Raw genomic sequence first — 23,260 nt, forward strand, 5'->3', positions numbered from 1 at the left:
TGACAATGTTACCTTAGGTCGCTGAGTACCATGGGTACTTAGAAAGGATAAAGGTAGCATGATTATGCTTTGCTAAGCATGGGATACTTACTAACTATTTGGAATAGGTGGCAAAGATGTCCTTAATAACAAGGTTGGATTATGCATAAAAGTAAGTTTTCAATCAACTCCTAGACTTAATGCATTCATAACAAAATAACCAATAGTTGGACACATGAAATAATAACTCCAAAAGTAGATAGGCTTAAATGCACCAGGGCTTGCCTTGATCTATAAAAAGGTTAGTGTTGTCCGACAGTCTGGCTTCACAGCGGATCAACTCAATAATCTCCTCAAACTCCGGAGGTTCTTCAGAAATTTCCAGAAATTCTGCTTCTGGAGCTTCAGTGTCTACGATAAAGTGCATGCATGAGTTAGAGATGCAACTTTTTAAGCACAAGACTATACAACTTCCTTCATGATAAAGTTGCAAGCCAACAATGACTTAGACAACTTAACTTCATAATAAAGTTGCAAGCCAACAAAATTCTACCCGTAACGACTAACCCACGATTCAAACCTCCTTTATTTAACCCATTTTTAGACTTTTTCTATTATTTTTGAAAAGCATTTGAATTAATTTCTAATATAAAAGAAAACGTAAAACTATAGATTAACATTTGTTTGGAATTAATCAAAACATTATTCAGAATTTTATTTATTTATAAAGCTTAAGCATTTACTTAAATAGTGTAAGGAAAAGCATTAATAAATACTTAATCTTTATCCTTTTTATTTAAAAACGTAAGCCTTTTGTTTTTGTTTTTGAAAAGCATCATAAATATTTTCTAACCTTAAACTCCAAATTACTATAGATTATGATTAATTTGTAATTACAAAAGCATTAGTTAGTTCATATTTTATGTATTTTGGAATTATTAAGTATTTATTTAATACATTTGATTAAAGGCACTAAATAAATACCCAAAATGTTTCTATAAACAAATAAGTTTTAACAATTTTAATGTGTAAAGGAGATAAAAACAAACCTATTAAAATTTATTTCACTATTTTTGGGTACTTATACCATTTACAGTGAATTAAATAGGTTGGCAGTTATTTAAATCTATTTTAAAATTGAAAAACCAAACCTTATCCGAAAACCCCCCTGGAACTCTTTTTTTTTTACTACCGGCCCTCTTTTACCCTACTCTCACAGACGCGTGGGCCAGCCGGCCAGGCTATCCTACCCGACGCCACAACAGGGTGCCAGGGCGGGCAAGGCTGGCGGCTCGCTGGCGACGGGGCCGTCCCAGGGAGCACCCCCAGGCCCTGGCGCACCCACGGGCGGTACTAGCCCACTCGGAGGTGTCCTGAGCCGGGCCCTCCACGGGCCACGGCGGCCATGGCTGGTGGCCGGCCGGCTTTAAGTCCGGCGGCGGCGCAAAAACAACCGGCGGCGCACCCTACGGCTTCTACACGACCCCAGCACCTCTATACCTGAGCACAAGAACGGAGAAGTGGCAGCGCGGAGAGCTCACCGGAGGGACCGGTGGTGACGGCCGGCGGAAAGGAGATGCGGCGGTGTGGGCTCATTGGCGGAAAAACTAGTGAACGGAGCTTTGGGCAGATGGAATCGAGGAGAGGAGCGGCGGCGCTACTAGGCTCTGCTTCGTGGCGGTGAAATGGCGACAGAGGAAACGGATGAGGACGGGAGCGGTAAATATTCAGGCGTTCACCGCGTGCATGGAGGCCACCTCGACGACTTACAAGCGTGCGTGGCGCGGATGGGCCGTCGCGCTGGCCGGCGGGCAAAAGTGCTGGCGGCGGCACGGCTCTATTCCCTGCTCTGCTCGTTTTCCCCTCTTTCTTCTTCTTCTTTGCCTCTGAATTTCAAACCTCCCCATCGACCAAATATTCAAATCCAAATGTCCAAATGTTCCTAAAGCAAACTTGTAGATTAATCCAAGAACTTTATTTGATAGATTGGCCTCCAACCGAATTGATCACTCTAAGACCGAGAATTTTCAGCCCAAAGTTCGAGCACAACCAATCTGTAACTGAATCCCTTCGATTCAGTTTCATAGGTGTGGTACACGGTCATTTACTCCTCTTTGAGCTCAAGTTTTGTTAGCCAATCTTGTTCCATGCAGCTTGAACCTTGGCTATCCTTGTTCTACAACTAACAAAGATTCCATTTTGCACAAGAACCCATATAACTTTTACACTGGATTTTTCTGAAATTTACTCCAAACATTGCTAGTCAATGCTATTTTCAGACTTAGGATTATCTCGGCGAGAAGGCTGAAATCTGCTTATTTGCTGATTTTAGGCTTCATTTTAAATTCGAACCTTCCATTTTCTCTGGCCAACAACATTTCATTTTCCTTCTCCACAGTACATATTTCACTAATGTCCAAAAACATCTGCTCACTTACATGAAAAATTCTGCAGAAATTGGCTCCAAAGTTGTGTACTCAATATTATTTTCAGATTTGCGCGTTTTCGGACGATGCATAGTAACTTCATTGATTCCATCTTCGATTATATTTCTGAGAGGTTTATGACTTGATTGAGACCCCAAGCTTCACTCTCTTGAGTTCTAAATACTCTCAAGTCTCCATTTCATATGTTTGCCAAATTTATCCGAATTTGAAACTCCAAATTGCAAATTTGGTCGAATTCGGCTCAAATTCGAGTTTGGCTCAATTTACCTTCCTTTAACCCAAATTTCACCGTTAGCCTCTTAATGTCATACTTAAGTTGTCATTAACACTGGGTGTTACAAGTATCCTGGTCAGTAGGGACCTATGCGGTACCCATATCCCTCACAATTGCTTTTCAGATGTACAAGAAAAATCTGAACAAAGAGTACATAAAGAAGGGACTTACACCACATTTCACGAAGCACCTGAAGTTAAGAGACCACTGGGATTCATTTGTATAATTTAAGAAGTCGCAAAAGAGTGCTAAGACAACTCAGACGAACATTGACAATGCTCAGAAGAAGAAATACTTACATCGTCTTGGGCCAGGAGGTTACAAGAAGGGGATCGTGAAATGGCAGAGGATGGAAGATGACATAATTGCTAGGGGAATAGTACCGCAGACTCTTGAATGGCTGGAGTGAGCAAAAAATTGCTATTACGCTCATGGCGGCAAGCTCAACCCCGAAGATGGATCATTTGTGTTTGGCCAAGAATTAAGAGAAGCGGCTACGAGGCTTGTTGACTTAATAAAGGCAACAGCTGATGGATCTTTCGTGCCTAATCGAGAGAAGGACGAACTGACTATGGCACTAGGTAATCCCGAACACCCTGGATGTTGCTGAGGCAAAAGAGTAATTCCATGGAAGTTTACCTTTCATGAGCATATTGATTCATACAGAAGTCGCCAAAGAAGCAAGACCGAACACGCACGACAGCTGCGAGAGTTGCAAGAACACAAAGGTTTGACAGAGGCAAGAATGGAGGAAGCAATCGACCGGCGTATGGTTCTAGATCTTAGTAAACAAGCCAATGAACAAGAAGCTGCAGCATCAGGGGCACATGTTGACGTAAGCCCCTCTCCACATCGAAACAGTGTCGCTTCCACGGAAGCCCTAGCTGGAGGATCTACTAACATACTTGAGGACAACCAACGCCACCCCGTGGATGACATCACTAGGAGAGCTCCTTGTGAGCTTGTTACTCTCGTGAAAAACAAGCTCATCGTAGTGGCTTGTGGTGTGGCTAAGCAACGGACGCAAGGCCAAACACTTCATGCCGTGGAGATTCCTGCTTGCAGTTACGCCAAAGTTCGGGTGGACCGAGTGGTCAACGGTTGGGATGATTTGGAACTAGAGATCCCTGGAGGTGACGGGGAAATGAATCTAGGAGAAGCCATCCATGGTTGGATCCTATGGCCCAAGCACTACATAACGATTATGCAGCCAAATCCGCTGACCTTGGAATCATCTCCCCAAGGCTCAAGGGCAATATCACCTACGCCATCTGTTAGGGCACCCTCTCCACTACTATACAGGGATCCTAGCATGAGTCCACTACTAAACAGGGATCCTAGCATGAGTCCACCTCCCTCTACTACAAGCATAGCTACACGGCGAAAGATGCCTTCAGTTCCGCCGAAGGAGAAGCAGAAAAAGATGAAGGAGAAGGAACAAGAGCCCAAGTACCCATGTGATATGACAGATAAGGAACTCCGCGCAGTAGTGGATGCTGAGGTTAAAGCTTTCTTCGCAAGGGAGAAGCCAAAGAAAGATCCACCACTTGATAAGGGGCAACTTCGGGCTTTCATCAGAAGCATGGAGGTGGAGCGAAGGAAATAGCCAGAGAAACCATCGCTATCTGACTACGACAGACAAATAACAAAGGCTTTTCAGAAGAGGAAGAAAAGTGGGTCAACTATTCCACAACTCGGAACACAATCCAACCAATCAATTGCCACACTCAAGGTGCTTTCGGAGTTTGATCAGAACTTGCTACAATTCGCCAAAGATACAAATCTCACCCCAGCTCAACTTCGAGGGGAGGATCACATCCCAAAGCACCCTGGGGCTGCTAAATGGAAATATGAGTACGGGAAACCGCTTGTGTAGCCGCAGTTGGTGGACCATCTTCCAATGAAGATGTACAAGTTGCACCAATGATACATGGAGGCTTGAGCCGATGGTTTTTTCGTGCTACAAGTTCGGATTGGAGATCAACATTATTTTCATGGGGACGATATTATAAATGTGCTACTGGAGGAACTATATTACCTTTACAATCAAGACACACTTGACAAGTCACTTATCAGTTCCTGGGTTGTGTAACTCTTTAATTTTCTCTAACTTAAAAATCCCCGCTCTAATCATTATGCGATGTCTTAAATCCTATTCGAATTTGTATCATGCAGGATGGAGATTCAAACTTATTGGAGGAATGATACTATGACGTAGGCTTCATGGATCCCGATGTTGTAAATGAGTCAACTCTAAGAGATAAACCAAACCGGATATTGAAGAATATATATAAGTTCCTCGACAAGCAAAATTACAAGAAGTACATACTACTACCGTACAACTTCAAGTGAACGTGTTTCCCATCTCTTTCATTTTCGAACTAGTAGTTAAATATAAGACTAACTAGCTTTGGCTGTACAGTTTCCACTGGATACTCATTGTTGTCATGCCTGATATGAGTGCGCTCTATATCTTCGACTCTTTGAGGAAACCAAGAGATGAATACAAAGATCTCATAGACGTTCTGAACAAAGCATGGGCTCAATTCCGTCGAAATCACGTGGGTGAATTCAAGGAGGAACTTTATTAGAAGTCTGAATTCCCGGTATCTATTGAATTTTCACATCTCGTGACACTTCCTTGAACACAACAAATATTTCATAAATTTTTTTTGCCATATATATATAGTTTGAGATAGGAGCCGGGGAATAATTTATGCGGATACTACGTATGTGAGTTCATCCATGGCATTGTAGGTCTGAAGCGTATGACCAACCACGAATTAAGTGTACGTATACAAAATTCTTAATAATAAATTAGTTCTAATTGTGCAAACCCATTAATCTACTATATAATAACCTTTGCTAATGACACAGATGATGTACAAGAAAGAAAGAGTCCTCGACACGGACTGCATCAGGGCAATTCAAGAACAACTCTCTGGATTTTTTCTGGACCAGGTAATAAATCCAGTGCGGGAGTTTCATAATGATGGATCAAATTTACATTACTGTCAGGACTTGGGTTCAGAATAATTGATATGAAATGTTGAACTTGGAAAGTTGAGGCAATGTAATATTATTCATATATGTGTATGCATAATATGTCTATATATATAATAGTATCTCAAATGTAATATTAAAGATAAATACAAATGTATATATATTAGCATATTAGAACTAGTATACGTAAATGAAACAAATACGAAATATGAATATAGAATAAAGAAACAGAAAAGAAAATGATAAAAGAAAAAAAATAAATTAGTAGCGGTTGGGGAGAACAATCTATACTAATTTGGCAGGTGTCGTGCGCGACATGGTAGGCCCTCTAGTACTGGTTAGTCTCCCCAACCAGTACTAAAAGGACCTCTTTAGTACCAATTATTTCAACTAGTACTAAAGACTCCTTTAGTACCAAACTAATAATACTGGTTGCGAAACCGTACTAAATGGTTTCAATCGGTACTGATGACCCTTTCCCTAGCAGTGGGAAAAACAACCTAGACAGCAAAGATCAGGGGTGGGATATGCGTTCGCGTGTGTGTAAGTATATGTATTTTCATGGGGGAAAAGTCATTTACTTGACAGATATTTAGAGCTTTGTACTCCCTTCAAATAGTAGGTCAATTTTTTCATTTTGCAAAAATTATATATTAAAAAGTTAAAATGATCTACAATTTGGAAGGGAGAGAGTAGCCAATAAAAATACTATTTTCTTGTTCAAACACTATATTTACTTGTCACAAATGCGCTTTCAAACACAACTAGAGGCTGGGCAGAAAAAGTTAGGATAAAACTCGCTTTATGTCTCGGAGCCATATTTATTTCGTGGAGTGGCACTCCATTTTTATCCGAATATATCATGGTGTCCAAGTGCTGCCATGTGCATTGGGCATGTTCGCTTCAGCTTATAAGCCGGCTGAAAAGCTGAAACGGCTGATTTATTGTGAGAGGAAAATACTATTTGGTGCCTGATAAGCCAGCTGAATAAGCTGAAGCGAACAGGCCCATTATCTCCATGACTCCATGTTAGCATCGATGTGATAGAGAGAGAAAGAGAGAGATATTATTTCAAATAGAAAGAAAGAGAGAGGTGCGGCAGATATTGTAGGGATACGAGGTAGGCTACGCTAGCGTAAATCAAAATTTCTACCGCGTATAACCAGGAAGAACTGCCGTATAAGGATCACGGGATTACCACTCGACGCACTACTGGTGCGGAAGATGTAGATATGCGTCGGTGCAGTGAAGACGATCACGTAGTCGTACGTAGTCGATCAACGTAGTCGTACGTAGTCGATCACGTCCAGCAGCTCCTCAGCAACTCGTCCACGTGCACAGCAAGATCGCCTCCGGTGCCGCGGCTCGTCGTCGGCTCGTCGTGGCTCGTCGGCGGCTCGTCGATGGCTCGTCCAAGTGCTGCAGGCGCAACACCTCCAAGGTATCCACACGTGCAGGGAGGAAGCGTCGCAAGCCGGACTGCTAGATCCGCGAGTTGCAACAGGCGAGGGCGTGGGAGGCGCGGCAAGTGTGTTCAGCCAAAAGGTGTGAAACCCTAGGGCGCCCCCACCCCTCTATTTATAGGGGTTCCTGATGGGCCTCTGGATCCGAGGCCCATTAGTACTCCTAAACCTAATCCAACTCGGATCAAATCCGAATTGGGCTTCCAGCCCCTTAAGTGTGCGACCCTTTGGGTTCGGATACGTATAGACATGGCCCGAGTACTCCTACTCGGCCCAATAGTCGGTAGCGGCCTCTAGCAAGACGTGCCAACTCCTATACGCACACGAAGATCATATCAGACGAACCATCACAACATAATATACATGCTATTCCCTTTGCCTCACGATATTTGGTCTAGCTTCAAGCCGACCGCTCTTTCTCGATCCTGTGATTCGGAATCCCTTTGTAGGTTAACTCTTAACCGTACGTAGCATGGCCATGCATTTTCAGATCCGATCACTCGAGGGGCCCAGAGATATCACTCTCAATCAGAGAGGGGCAAATCCCTTCTTGATTGACCATGTCTCATAGCATCCTTCTTGACAAACCCGAAAGCTACCTTTATAACTACCCTGTTACGGCGTAGCGTTTGATAGCCCCTAAGTAGGTCGATCCACATCTAGAATACATGCGACAATCTCAGGTCTAAGGACAAAGCGTATATGTTGTTTAAAGAGAGAACTACTTCTCGTGTTGGGTCAGTCCTAACACATGTCTCCACATGTGTCCACATTATTAGTTCAACATCTCCATGTCCATGACTTGTGAAACATAGTCATCAACTAATACATGTGCTAGTCTAATATTCATGTGTGTCCTCACATGAACTCCGACTAGGGACAACTTTAGAATAACCATACAAGTAAAGAGTTTCACATACAATTCACATAATTGCAAATCAATTCAAGTAGCCTTTAATGGATATTCAATGAACACAATATATAAATCATGGATACAAATGGAATATCATCATCTCTATGATTGCCTCTAGGGCATACCTCCAACAGTCTCCCACTTGCACTAGAGTCAATCTAGAAGGTACCTAATACCCGTAGCTCTTAAATGCGCATCATGCTTAGCCTGCGGGAGTGGTTTTGTCAACGGATCAGAAATGTTCAGATCCGTGTGTATTTTGCATATCTTGATCTCACCCCGGTTAACGAAGTCTCGAATGAGATGAAATCGCCGCATTACGTGTTTGTTCTTCTGGTGGTTCCTTGGCTCCTTTGCTTGCGCAATTGCCCCATTGTTATCACAGTAGAGATTCAATGGGCTGGATGCATTCGGGAACACACCAAGCTCAATCAGGAAATTCCTTATCCAAACACCTTCCTTCGCGGCTTCGGAAGCCGCGATGTACTCGGCTTCTGTCGTAGAATCGGCCACCGTCTCCTGCTTGGAACTCTTCCAACTAACAGCACCACCATTTAGCGTGAACACAAATCCTGATTGTGACTTTGAATCATCTCTGTCGGTTTGGAAACTAGCATCGGTGTAACCTGTTACAACGAGCTCCTCCTGACCTCCATAGACGAGGAACATATCTTTAGTCCTTCTCAAGTACTTAAGAATGTTTTTCACCGCTGTCCAGTGACTCTCACCTGCATCAGATTGGTGTCTACTTGTCATACTTAGCGCATATGAAACATCTGGGCGAGTACTTATCATTGCATACATGATAGATCCAATAGCCGAGGCATATGGCACTCTACTCATGCGATCCCGCTCATCAGCAGTCGAAGGACACTGAGTCTTGCTGAGATGTATGCCATGTGACATAGGCAAGAACCCTTTCTTTGCCTCTTCCATGCTGAACCGCTTCAACACTTTGTCAATGTAAGTATCTTGGCTTAAACCTATAAGCCTTCTCGATCTATCTCTATAGATCTTAATACCCAGAATATATGCCGCTTCCCCTAAGTCCTTCATCGAAAAACTATTTTTCAGTGAAGTCTTTACGGACTCAAGCATAGGAATGTTATTTCCAATCAGTAATATGTCATCCACATATAAGATTAGAAATACTACAGAGCTCCCACTAACCTTCTTGTAAACACAAGACTCTTCTTCGTTTTTGGTGAAGTCAAACCCTTTGACCACTTCATCAAAACGAATGTTCCAACTCCTAGATGCTTGCTTCAATCCATAAATGGATCTCTGAAGCTTGCATACCTTTCCAGCATTTTTCGGATCGACAAAACCCTCGGGCTGTATCATATACACGTCCTCAGCTAGGTTTCCATTCAGGAAAGCTGTCTTGACATCCATCTGCCATATCTCATAATCGAAATATGCAGCTATAGCTAGAATAATCCGAATGGACTTAAGCATCACTACGGGCGAGAAGGTCTCGTCGTAGTCAACTCCTTGAACTTGTCGAAAACCTTTTGCGACAAGTCGTGCTTTGTAGATGTGAACATTTCCATCCATGTCCTTTTTCTTCTTATAGATCCACTTGCACTCCATGGCTTTAACACCATCAGGCGGGTCAACCAAGTTCCAAACTTGATTGTCTCCCATGGACTCTATTTCAGATTGCAGGGCACTCTGCCATTTTTTGGAGTCTGGGTCCATCATTGCTTCTGCATATGTCGCAGGCTCATCATTGTCCAACAATAATATTTCTCGCATTTCGCGGAGCCTTGCTGACCTTCGTGGTTGTGGCGGTGCTTCTCTTGCCATGGGTATCTCAACTTGTTCTGCTACGTTAGCATCACTCATTGATTCTTGCCCGATTGGCTCATCTTGAACTTCTTCAAGATGCACTGTCTTTCCACTCTTTTCTCCTTTGAGAAACTCTTTCTCTAGGAAAACCCCGTTCCGAGCGACAAACACTTTGCCTTCTGATCGGTTGTAGAAATAATATCCCAAAGTTTCCTTTGGATATCCCACGAAAATGCACTTATCCGACTTGGGTGTGATCTTGTCCGACTGAAGTCGCTTGACAAACACTTCACATCCCCAAATCTTTAGAAAAGACAAATTAGGAACCTTTCCAGTCCACATCTCATATGGTGTCTTAACTACGGATTTAGATGGTACCCTATTTAGTGTGAAAGCTGCTGTTTCTAGAGCGTATCCCCAAAATGACAACGGTAGGTCCGACTGGCTCATCATTGATCGAACCATGTCTAACAAAGTTCGATTACGTCACTTGGACACACCGTTTCTCTGAGGTGTTCCAGGCGGCGTAAGTTGTGGAACAATTCCGCAACTCTTTAGATGATTGCTAAACTCGTGGCTCAAATACTCGCCTCCACGATCAGATTGTAAGGCCTTAATTTTCTTGCCACGCTGATTTTCAACTTCATTCTGAAATTCCTTGAACTTTTCAAAGGTTTCAGACTTGTGCCTCATCAAGTAGACATAGCCATATCTACTAAAATCATCAGTGAAAGTTATGAAGTATTGGAATCCTCCTCTAGCCGTCGTGCTCATTGGTCCGCATACATCACTATGTACGAGTTCCAACAAGTCTACTGCTCTCTCAGGAAATCCTGTGAAAGGCGTCTTGGTCATCTTGCCTAGCAAGCAAGCCTCACATGTCTCGTATGATTCAAAATCAAACGAAGTTAGAAGTCCATCAGAATGGAGCTTCTTCATGCGCTTTTCACTTATATGACCCAAACGACAATGCCACAAGTAGGTAGGACTCAAATCATTAGGCCGAGGCCTTTTAGCACTTACATTACAGACAGGTGAACCATCAAGATTTAAAACAAACAATCCATTCACAATGGGTGCAAAAGCCATAAACATATTATTCTTAGAGATCACACAACCATTGTTTTCACTCGCAAATGAATAACCATCCTTCATCAAACATGAAGGAGATAAAATGTTTCGACTTAAACTAGGGCGAAAATAACAATTATTCAACTCCATAATAAATCCTGACGGGAGGTGGAGTTGCATCGTCCCGACGGTCAAAGCAGCAACTCTTGCATTATTGCCCACGCGGAAATTAACTTCTCCTCTTTCCACGCTTCTACTTCTTATCATTCCCTGCATCGAATTGCAAATATGAGCAACCGATCCGGTATCAAATACCCAAGAATTAATAATTGTATCAGCGAGAAATATGTTGTCTATAACATAAACAACAAGCGTACCTGAGGTAGAAGTACTCTTACTTCCGCCGTTCTTCAAGGAAGCTAGGTACTGCTTGCAGTTTCTCTTCCAGTGACCAAGTTCATGACAGTAAAAGCACTCTTTATCTGGAGCAGGTCCAGCTTTAGCCTTGGGCGGTGGGTTTGGCTTGGACGTTCCAGCCTTGCCCTTCTTCTTCCAAGAATTGCCCTTCTTCTTAAAGCTGGGCTTGTTCTGTATCGCCATCACATGGCTGGTACTAGCGCTTTTCTTGATGTCAGCCTCTGCTGTTTTAAGCATGCCACACAGCTCATTCAGACCCTTCTCCGTCCCATGCATATGGTAGTTCGAGATGAAGTTCCCATAGCTAGCCGGAAGAGATGAAAGAATGAAATCAGTGGCCAACTCTTGGCCCAGTGGGAAGCCTAGCTTCTCCAACCATTGAGTGTAACCAACCATCTTGATTACGTGTGGTCCTACTGCTGTGCCTTCTGCTAGCTTGCTCTCAACAAAGGCCTTAGACACATTGAACCTTTCAGTCCTGGCCTGTGTTTGGAACATGTCTCTAAGCGCCACGATCATATCGTGCGCCTCATGGTTTGTTTCGAACTGCATCTGCAGCTCGGGTTCCATGCAAGCAAGCATAAGGCAGCTTACTTCGAGGTTAGCATCACATGCTTTCTTGTAAGCATTCTTAGCAGCAGCGGGTGCATCCTCAGCAAGTTCTTCTGGTAGTGGGTTGTCTAGAACATCTTCCTTTTTCTCAGCCCTGAGAACAATTCTCAGGTTGCGGATCCAATCCGAGTAGTTTGTTCCATTCAATTTGTCCTTCTCAAGGATCGAACGCAAAGCAAACGATGTGGTGGTGTTGCTAGGTGCCATTTAATCTACAACAAAAGTAATGCAAAATACACTAAGACAAACGTATCCATGATAGAGCAAATTACATTAAACTATTTTAACAGAATCTACTCCCACTAAAATCAATATCCCTCTATTGAAACTTAGTGATTCAGGATCCACAACTAACAAGTCCACTAGTGAGCTTTAGCATCACCGCTAGCAAACGAGGTAGATCGGTAAGCAACTTTTGCTAATCATATCAACATATGACTCCTGTTGTTGGGTGACATCTCTATGTCTCGGCGCCCAACCTTTATGCCCCAAGGTCCTTAACCGTTAAGATGACCTCGTTAAGCAAACCAACCCTTATGCGTGTAAGTGTCCGACACAAACCCGTCTAGTCAAGGAAAACTAGTGGCACCCTAATTTCATAGACCCACCACTAATTGTACAAGACATGGGACGGTGCAAGTTTTAGTTGGGAGGGCATACTAACTTAAACTTTGCGAGGGATCATTCTACTTCTAACATCACAGCATGCAGAAAGTAAAACATAAACAGAATAGCATTCACACAGTTGTGACACAGTATGGCCCGTTTTCATATGGTGATCTCCATCTCCATAGAACCTGTTCACCATGGTGATCTCCATCTCCATGTTCCATGTGCACCATCCTTCTGGTGATGAGTCCTCCAAGAACTAGAGCATGCTATTACGCCTAATAGCTAAAAAGGATCTAGTAATGAAGATTACATAGTTGCTTGGATCATCACAGATTGGTACGCAGACCATTAAATACAATAAAGTGACAAACACATATGGCTCCTGCCGTGTTGCCGTACGCGCGACACGCAGGTCACGAATGAGTTACACACATCACATACACAAGGGGGCCATACTGATCACAAGATACATACATACATCCTGCAAAATAGAGTTAGGCGTCCTAACGTTCCAAACTTCGGAGGCCCGAAACTCCATCTTCCAAGCCGAATTTGGCAAATCTAATTTCGCCGAAAACGGCAAAGCGGTTGAATTTAATGTGTAACATTTTCTGTAGATCAATTTTCGTATAGAAATCGCCCCGATCCGAGATCGTACCGAAAAGTTACGGCTGATTTACCGAAGCATACGCATACGGCAAAATCCTGACCCCGGCAGTAGATCACATCTACTATTTCACATCTAATGCGCCTGGCGTATGACCCTGGATCTCGATTAGACCAATCATATTGATCTTCCCTCACTGCAACTGGGTTTACGTGTATCACTTAACTCCGATGGCGGAAACCGACCGGTAGGAGTATGTCGTTACACTACCATTGCAGCAAGGGCACGAAATCAGGACATAGATCAAACAGAGAACTCGCATATCTCCATATGCACACATCCCGAATCCAAAACTAAGCAGCTACGGCTCTGATACCACTGTAGGGATACGAGGTAGGCTACGCTAGCGTAAATCAAAATTTCTACCGCGTATAACCAGGAAGAACTGCCGTATAAGGATCACGGGATTACCACTCGACGCACTACTGGTGCGGAAGATGTAGATATGCGTCGGTGCAGTGAAGACGATCACGTAGTCGTACGTAGTCGATCAACGTAGTCGTACGTAGTCGATCACGTCCAGCAGCTCCTCAGCAACTCGTCCACGTGCACAGCAAGATCGCCTCCGGTGCCGCGGCTCGTCATCGGCTCGTCGTGGCTCGTCGGCGGCTCGTCGATGGCTCGTCCAAGTGCTGCAGGCGCAACACCTCCAAGGTATCCACACGTGCAGGGAGGAAGCGTCGCAAGCCGGACTGCTAGATCCGTGAGTTGCAACAGGCGAGGGCGTGGGAGGCGCGGCAAGTGTGTTCAGCCAAAAGGTGTGAAACCCTAGGGCGCCCCCACCCCTCTATTTATAGGGGTTCCTGATGGGCCTCTGGATCCGAGGCCCATTAGTACTCCTAAACCTAATCCAACTCGGATCAAATCCGAATTGGGCTTCCAGCCCCTTAAGTGTGCGACCCTTTGGGTTCGGATACGTATAGACATGGCCCGAGTACTCCTACTCGGCCCAATAGTCGGTAGCGGCCTCTAGCAAGACGTGCCAACTCCTATACGCACACGAAGATCATATCAGACGAACCATCACAACATAATATACATGCTATTCCCTTTGCCTCACGATATTTGGTCTAGCTTCAAGCCGACCGCTCTTTCTCGATCCTGTGATTCGGAATCCCTTTGTAGGTTAACTCTTAACCGTACGTAGCATGGCCATGCATTTTCAGATCCGATCACTCGAGGGGCCCAGAGATATCACTCTCAATCAGAGAGGGGCAAATCCCTTCTTGATTGACCATGTCTCATAGCATGCTTCTTGACAAACCCGAAAGCTACCTTTATAACTACCCTGTTACGGCGTAGCGTTTGATAGCCCCTAAGTAGGTCGATCCACATCTAGAATACATGCGACAATCTCAGGTCTAAGGACAAAGCGTATATGTTGTTTAAAGAGAGAACTACTTCTCGTGTTGGGTCAGTCCTAACACATGTCTCCACATGTGTCCACATTATTAGTTCAACATCTCCATGTCCATGACTTGTGAAACATAGTCATCAACTAATACATGTGCTAGTCTAATATTCATGTGTGTCCTCACATGAACTCCGACTAGGGACAACTTTAGAATAACCATACAAGTAAAGAGTTTCACATACAATTCACATAATTGCAAATCAATTCAAGTAGCCTTTAATGGATATTCAATGAACACAATATACAAATCATGGATACAAATGGAATATCATCATCTCTATGATTGCCTCTAGGGCATACCTCCAACAGATATTTGCTTCTCTTTCTTTTGGATGAATCACGTAGCTGGTAGCCCTCCCTTTTTATAATGAAAGGAAAACTAGGGAAGGGAGCTGAGGCCTCGCGAGCGTGCGATCACTACGAGCCGGTTTGGTTTGAGTTGCTTATGCATAAGCAACTAAAAATAAGTAACTTATTTGCTTATGAAACCAATCACCCTTGCTTATTGGGTTGCTTATGGGGCTGCTTATTTTTAGCCCATGGGTTGCTTATGAGGACTAAAAGATGATCTTTACCCCCTACCCTCATTTATGGCCAGGTAACTCCTCCTTTCTCTCTTCCCCCATCCCCTCTCTCTCCCCCCACCGATCCCCTTTCTCTCTCTCGGTCTCTCCCCCAGATCTCTTTCCCCTGCGTCCCTACACCATCCCTGGCGGCAACGCCCCTGCGCCATCCCACCGCCGCCGCCCCTGTGCCTCCCTCCTCCGGTCGAAGCACTCCCTCCGCCCCTACGCCATCCCTCCGTCTCACCGGAGACAACCCTGCCATAGCACCATACCCGTCGCCGCCCTCCCCTGCATAGTCCCCGCCACCGCCACCCCTCACTATTCATCTACGCCTACCGCCGCCCCCTTGCGCACCCACACCGCCGTCGGGCCCTGTGCATCCAAGCCGACAACGGCCCCTTGCGCATCAAAGCCGCCGCCCCCTTGCGCATCCGAGCCACCGACGGGCCCTACGCATCCAACCCGTCCCACCCCCTGTTCAATCCCGATCCAAGTGAATCTCCATCCACCACCGGTCGTGGTCCTCCAGCCACATCTCGATCCGCCACCGTCCATGTTCCGCAACCCAGCTCCAAACCCCAAATCATGGACGGTTACCATGATTTTTTTTCGCAGGGGGCCTCATCCTCGGCAGCTCCATCCTTCCCTCAACCCGCTATCGTCCCCGACCCTGATGAGTTGGAACTCCTGTCCCAATGGCCGCCTCACGCACGGACAGCTCCTAGTGTATCATTGGGGAGGGTTGGGATGGAGAATCTTGATCTCAACTCGCAGCAAGAGAAATTCCCCTACATCGATGAGTACTCAGCATTACTCGATTGTGGAAAAGGGCATGGCGATGGCGGGATACTAGGCTCGTTTCAACCTCCCCGTCAAAGCGCAGGTGGTGTTCCGATCGGCCGGGGAAGGAGTGCTACACGTGGTAGTCATCGTGCTCGTGGAAAGAGTGTCGGTGCTTCACATTTGCCGCCCGCAGGTTCACATTCTTTCCTGATTGCATCACTGAATATCCTTCATTATGATCATGGTATGGTTCGTATGTATGGGAGACTTGTAGATATGTTGTAGATGTGTTGTACAATTCTAATGTTGGGAGACTTGAAACAATTTAGTTCTAAACCTGTCTCTAGCTTATGTGGATGGAGTTATAGCCAAGCACTCTGTTGAAAAATAGACATCAGCACTAAATCTATGTTGAAAAGCTATCATTCATGGTTGAAGCAGATCTAATTTAATGATAGAATCAACGGCCCTTATTTAACATCATATGTACTGTGCTCAGTCCTATATTAATTTTCTTTTCATGAAGCCATTGATTTCATATAGTTATTTGAACATGGGTGCTACTGACATATTGAAATCAGAGATTTTAATCCTTCAGATGGGCATAAAGTGTGTGCAAAAATTATTTTTTTCATCTTGGATCAATAAGCTGCTTCCTAATAAAGTGTAGGGACCTGTATGGATCATATTTTATCGACCTTGTTTATGTGCTAATGAGCCACTATTAACTGCAAGTGCAAGTCCTCCCCTACGTCTACCAGTACGGGGGAGGTTATCTCAAGGGGGTGGCTGTAGACGTGGCGCATCTTCTTCAGGTGGTGTGGCCTTTTCATCGTTCACGAACATGGTGGATGAAGAAGAGATGGATGATGAAGATGAGGACTCCGAACCTTCTGTAAACATCCTAAGCATAGATATCTTTCCATGCTCATGTGTGTTAGAACAGAACAATGTGAGAACTATTTATCTTCCCATGTTGTGTGTTAGAACAAGTATGACAAGACAAATTAGAGCAAAACAAACATCGGTATATTTTGTGAACTAGCTGTCGAGCAAATGAGGCTAGGGAATTGCCCAAGTGGGAAGATGAATACAAGGGGTTACAAAGAAATGGTACAAAAATTTAAAGAAAGGACAAACCTGAACCATGCCCCCAAACAATTCATAAATAGATGGACACAATGCAAGAAACTTTATACTTTTTATAAGTTCACAATGTCATAGTCAGGATTAGGTAGAAAACCAAATGGTGCGATTAGAGCTTTGAAGAAGTGGTGGAAAAAAACATTAAGGTATTCTGGTTTCCTCAAGAAATTTCAGCTAGATGTATAAATGTTTATGAAAGACCTTACTTGCTATTTTCTTTTGTATTTCAGAGTTCAGAGTGCATGAAATTTTCAAAATTCATACCACACTATATCGATGAGTTACATGAAATGTACCACAATGTGGTTGTGGATGGAACTTCGTCAACCATAGCTGGAGATGTCAATGAGGAAGAGGAATATGAAGAAGAAGATGAACTTGAGGCTGAGAAAGATGGAAATGATGTTGATGCAAGCCCATTGAGTAATAGCAGTCGCAAGAGGAGTTCTAGCACAAAAGATACAACATCTAGTCTATCAAAGAAGGGGAAAAATCATATCCTAAACATATTCAAGGGCCTTGTCCACAACATGCAAGCTGAAAGCTCTGAAGAAACAAACACAATAAGAGTTAAGATGGAGTTAAAGATGAAGCAAAAAGAAATGAAGATAGAACAAATGAAGTAGCAGAGGGAAATGAAGATGGAAGTAAAGATGAAGCAAAAGAAAATGGAGATGGAATACAGGAGGAAGGAAAAGGAAATGGAGATGGAAGAAAGATGAAAAATTCAAGAAAGAGAAGATAATGAGATAGAACAAAGCCTAAAGTTGGCGAGGGAATGTGGAGCAACAGATGGTACAGAAGAGTTTTTCATGGCCATTGAATTGTTTGCCACAAGATACAACCGAACTGTTTTTGCCAACATAAATAAAAATGAAGCTAGGTTGATGTGGCTGAAAATGAAGTGCATCGGGAACAAATCAAGCTACTGAACATGTAGATTGAAGTTGCTTGGGTCGACCCCAAAATAATGTTTGAGCTATTTGACTTGTGAATCCTTGTTATGTTTGAACTATCTGGTTTTGTGAACCCATTTATGTGTCATCTGTTCTATCTATGAACCCATGTATGCGTCACCTGTTCTGTTTGTGAACCCATTAATATGTCACCTATTGTATTTGTGAACCTATTTACGCTTGTGTTTTTTGTACATGAAGTCTGATCATTTTTGTTATGTTTGTACATATTCTAACGGCTCATTCATCATCGTCATCTGATTCTGATGAAGAATGGCTGAAAAGAAGGAAGAGGAGGAGGAGAACACTTTCTATTGTTTGTGCAGCTATCGGTATGTACTATTACGACACATACCTAGACAAAGCTAAATATAGGGTTGCTTCAGAAACTGGTTATGAATGGGTTATTAAAACACTAGGAAATAGGACATCTTGCTACAACATGTTCAGGATGAGTAGGGATGTGTTTGATAGGCTACACAATATCCTAATCCAATCTTATGGGTTAAAGTCAACAAGGAGGATGACATCAGTAGAGTCTTTAGCTATGTTTGTGTGGATTTGTGGTGCCCCTCAAAGCATGAGGCAAGATCGTTTTGTTAGGTCAACTGAAACATGCAGTAGAAAATTTGATAAAGTATTGCGTAGTGTTTGCAAGCTAGCAGGTGATATCATTAGATCAGTGGACCCAACATTTAGTACCGTGCATCATAGACTGCAATCACCACGGTTCTCTCCCTACTTTGATAATTGCATTGGGGTAATAGATGGAACACATATGCCTGTTGTTGTGCCAATTGATAAGGTTGTCCAACATACGGGATGACATGGGTACACTAGCCAGAATGTGTTAGCAATATGTGATGTCGATATGAGATTTACTTTTGTTGTTGCGGGATGGCCTGGGTCGGTCCATGACATGAGAGTCTTCAAAGATGCATTGACCAAGTATGGCGACAAGTTTCCTCATCCGCCTGAAGGTGCTTCCCGATTCTATGATCCAATACTTGACACAATAGCAATCCATTACTTGAATATAACACGAATTAAATGATTGTGCAGGAAAATTTTATGTTGTGGACTCTGGGTACCCAAACAGACTGAGTTATCTTGCACCATACAAGGGTACGAAATATCATATCCCAGAGTTTCGACAAGGACCACTCCCAAGAGGTAAAAAAGAGCTTTTCAATTATGCCCATTCATCACTAAGGAATGTGATTGAGAGATCTGTTGGAGTTTTGAAGAACAAATGGCGTATTTTGCGTGATTTACCGGTATATCCAATGGCAAAGCAAAGCAACATAATTATCGCTTGCATGGCTATTCATAACTTCATTAGAGAGAGTGCACTTGCTGATGTGGACTTTAAGAGGGCGGATCATGATGAATGCTATGTGGCACCTTCGGAAGCATCGTCGTCACAAACCATTGTGGGTACTACTCAACACGGGGACGAAGATCAGAACATGAACCAGTTTAGGGATTGGATTGCCGATAGACTGTTAAATAGATCGTAGCTTTATTGCTTTGTAACGATGACATTTGTGGAATGTTGAACAACATTTGCTTTGAATAAAAAAAATAGCTGCCAGCACCGTGGCAGCCAAAAAAAAATGACGAAAAAAAAGGACGTTGGGCACCAGCTCCTGGATTTGGCGCCAACATCAACTGGCGCCAACAGCCCTGATATGATGATGTTAGGGGTAAAGATCAAGAGTGAGAAATGGGATGGTATGTAATTATTAGGAGCAAACATGTCAAAAGCAACCTCATTCAATGCAGTTTAGCACCTTAAACTGACAAGCAACTTTAGTTGCTTATAATAAGCAACTTTAGTTGCTTATAATAAGCAACCCAAACAAACATGCCCGGATGCGTGTAGCAAATCGAGGACTGGGTTGCATGGGCGCAGTTTGCAGCCTGCATCGATTTTTTTTTTCATTTACACACGGAGGCACGGAGCAGACGTGCGCGGTGACGGCATGAGACAGGCCGCCCGCGGGGTCCACTGGGTCCGCGCTCTCCCGTTGACCAGCGATTCTACAGACGCAGGCACCGCCCTACCCACCTACACCAACCCTCCTCCGCGCCGCGCACCCACGGGCCAGGGCCACGGTCGCTGCGACCCCACGGTTCCGGGCCCCACATCTCAGCACGCGATCTAGACAGCTAGAACGCGTCCGGCCTCTCCCCGTCCCTGGCTGGATCCACCCTCCCCCCATTGCGTGTTTCGTGACGCCACTACCTGTATTTATCGACCTCCGTTCCCATCGGGAGTCTTCCGTTCCGTCGATTCCGTCAAGAGCTCCCCGATCCCGCCGTGTTCCCTCCGCTCCCCCCTCTCCGGAGAGATCAGCCCACTTTTCCCCTCGCGCGATGGCCCAGGTAAGCAGTGCTATCCCCCCTGTGAAATTTCCATGTCGAATTTCAGGCACCGCCCTTCGCTTAAAGATTGGAACGATGTTTCGGAGTACCAAATGATCCGGTTTCCCCACAATTTTCGACAATTTCTCTACGGGTAGCAAAGACCCTGCACTGCAGGTTGATGGCGCCAGAGATGAATGCGTCCGCTTGACTTGCGATTTAGGGCCTGATCTGTAGGTGCGAGATCAACTAGTTAAACCTACATAGATCTAAGGTTGATTTTTTCTTAATTCGCACACATGTTTTCCGTCGATGCTGAAAAAAAATGCCCTTTGTCCAGACAATTTTGGGCCTCGGTTATGCCAGATGAGATGACTTTATGGCATGATAGTACGCCAATTATTTGTTTGAGGGACTGGCCACCGAGCTTCAATAATTTAATTATCAGTGTTTATGTTTTAAATTGCTCGTTGGAAAGTACTTTTAACGCAGTATGTTTATCTAGTGAGTATAAATTATATTGGGCTTTGATTATAAACCTTAGAGGACTCTCTCTCTTATAACTCTAAAAAAGCTTGAAACTTTTATATATGTGAACTAATTATTTTGTGTCTTGCTGTGCAACATGGTCAACTAGTTTCCACCTTTTCATATCGGAAGATGTTAACTGCTTACTTTGTTAGGATTATGCGGTCATGGTAGAACATACATGCTATGCAATTATATAATATGAGTATATTGGTCTTCAAATAAAAGGGTTGGGGAAAAACTATGTCACCATATTGATTTGGAGGCAACAACACACAGAAGTCTTAGCAATGGAATTGCTAAAGTTATATCTACGGAATCTGGAGAAGCACGTCCATTTTTTTCTCTTCTATTAAGCAGAAAGTATTAATTCCTCCAAAAATTTTGTTCTGTGATGCAGACTGTTGTACTCAGGGTTGGCATGTCCTGTGAAGGCTGTGTTGGAGCTGTTAAGCGGGTTCTAGGCAAAATGGAAGGTTGATCGGTTTCTCTTGCTTAATATTTTCTATGTTTTCTGATTGTTAGTTATTTCAATTTGTAAGTGTAAGTCTGGAATTGGATACAACATTCTGTTGCGCTTGTTCTGAACTTATACTAAATCCCAACTCCTCTAGCAATCCTGCCACCCTGCTATGCAGCTGGTGCTGGATTAGGCTCTGGTAAAATGGCCTATAGAATCTTTAGAACAAACTTGGCATGCTTTTGCAAAAGTTCTTCATTACACGTACCAAGTAGATGAGCCAATTCAGTGAATCTGTCGTTAACAACTTGTATGTGGTTAGAGAAGGTAGGATGTTGTTCAGTTTTCCTTGAACTTCCTGTTTCAAAGGATGGAAACATTTACTCGCTCTGTTCCAAATTATAAGTCGTTTGACTGTATCCTAAATCAAACTTATCTAATTTTGACTAAGTTTATCAAAAAAAAATTAACATCTACAATATCAAATAAATGCACTATGAAAATACATGACATGGTCCATCTAATGAAACTAGTTTGATGTTTTAGATATTTATACATTTTTCTATAACTTGGTCAAAAGTAAGAACTTAAACTTAGGAGAAAGTTAAAACAACTCATAATTTGGAACGAAGGGAGTAGTTTCTACAGTTTCTGCAATGCAATTTTATCGCCAATGCTACTCTGAACTTCAACTTTTAACCTGCTGGCTAGTGCTACTCTGAATATATCTGTCTGTGAATAATTGTAATGGAATCACAATGCTATAGCATTATCATATGTTATTGGTCCAACTTGTAAGCCAGTTGCTTTCTAGCCTTAAATGACCGACTTAAGTGGAAGAAGCAGTTTAACGCTGAGCATATTGCACAATTAAATATGCTTGTATCTAGTTCGATTGAACCTTTTGCAGTTTAACGCTTAACATATTGCGCAATTTAATATGCTTGTATCTACTTCTTACAATGTCTTACGGTTTAAACTCCTCGGTCATTTTAATTTATAGCAGTATGTTGCAATCTAAACATATGCATTGGTCATGTGGTTGTATCAGGTGTTGAGTCTTACGAAGTAGACATCAAGGAGCAGAAGGTCACAGTGAAGGGTAACGTAACACCGGATGCAGTTCTGCAGACTGTTTCGAAAACTGGCAAAAAGACTTCGTTCTGGGAGACTGAACCTGCGGCGCCAGCTGATGCTACTGCTTGACAAGTTGGATGTAACAAATTCCAGTGTTATTGTCCGGTAAAGCTAAAAATGGGTTTGGTCTGATGGCATTTAGTATGTTACAAATAATGCCAAACAGCTACTGCAATTTGTACATTCTGTATGCTCGCTATGATGTACTCCGTAATGGTTTGGCCGGTTCGGTAAGATAATTGATAATTGCTTGTATGATGTTTGACGCGTTTGGATCCTCGGCAAATATAGCTCCTGCGTCGTTAAACTAGGGTAGGTCTTTAGATCCGTAAAAAAATTCTTGCTTCTCGAGCCTTGCAGGGCCAAAAAAGTTCACCTTCGAAGGAGAGCCGATTTCGCTCGCCTCTTACAGCAAAATCGGCGTTGCGTTGAACAAATGAGCACGAAACCAGCTCCATCCGCAACAAACTCCACCCTTTCGGCTGACTTTCTGCTTTCTCGCGCTCCACGCAGCCCTATCCCTCCGCCTTCTCGAGCGATTTTTACTCCATTACTGGCCGACGCCATAAGATTAGACTGCTACAAGACCGTCGATTCGATCTCTGGGTTGTTCTCCGGCAGCAGGCGGAATCGATCTCTACGGCTGTTCGTCGG

General features: G+C 43.5%; 1 protein-coding gene across 1 annotated transcript; it reads left to right on the forward strand.

Moving 5' to 3' along the window:
• Positions 1–20,299: 20,299 nt before the first annotated feature.
• Positions 20,300–22,864, forward strand: LOC101772789 (copper transport protein ATX1). Its single transcript, XM_004979148.4, has 3 exons — positions 20,300–20,502; positions 21,410–21,485; positions 22,521–22,864. Exons 1-3 carry the CDS (start codon positions 20,494–20,496, stop codon positions 22,673–22,675), a joined length of 240 nt encoding a protein of 79 aa, XP_004979205.1. The 5' UTR covers positions 20,300–20,493; the 3' UTR covers positions 22,676–22,864.
• Positions 22,865–23,260: the final 396 nt, after the last annotated feature.

Source organism: Setaria italica, chromosome VIII, assembly GCF_000263155.2.
Source record: "Setaria italica strain Yugu1 chromosome VIII, Setaria_italica_v2.0, whole genome shotgun sequence".
Taxonomy (NCBI): Eukaryota; Viridiplantae; Streptophyta; class Magnoliopsida; order Poales; family Poaceae; genus Setaria; species Setaria italica.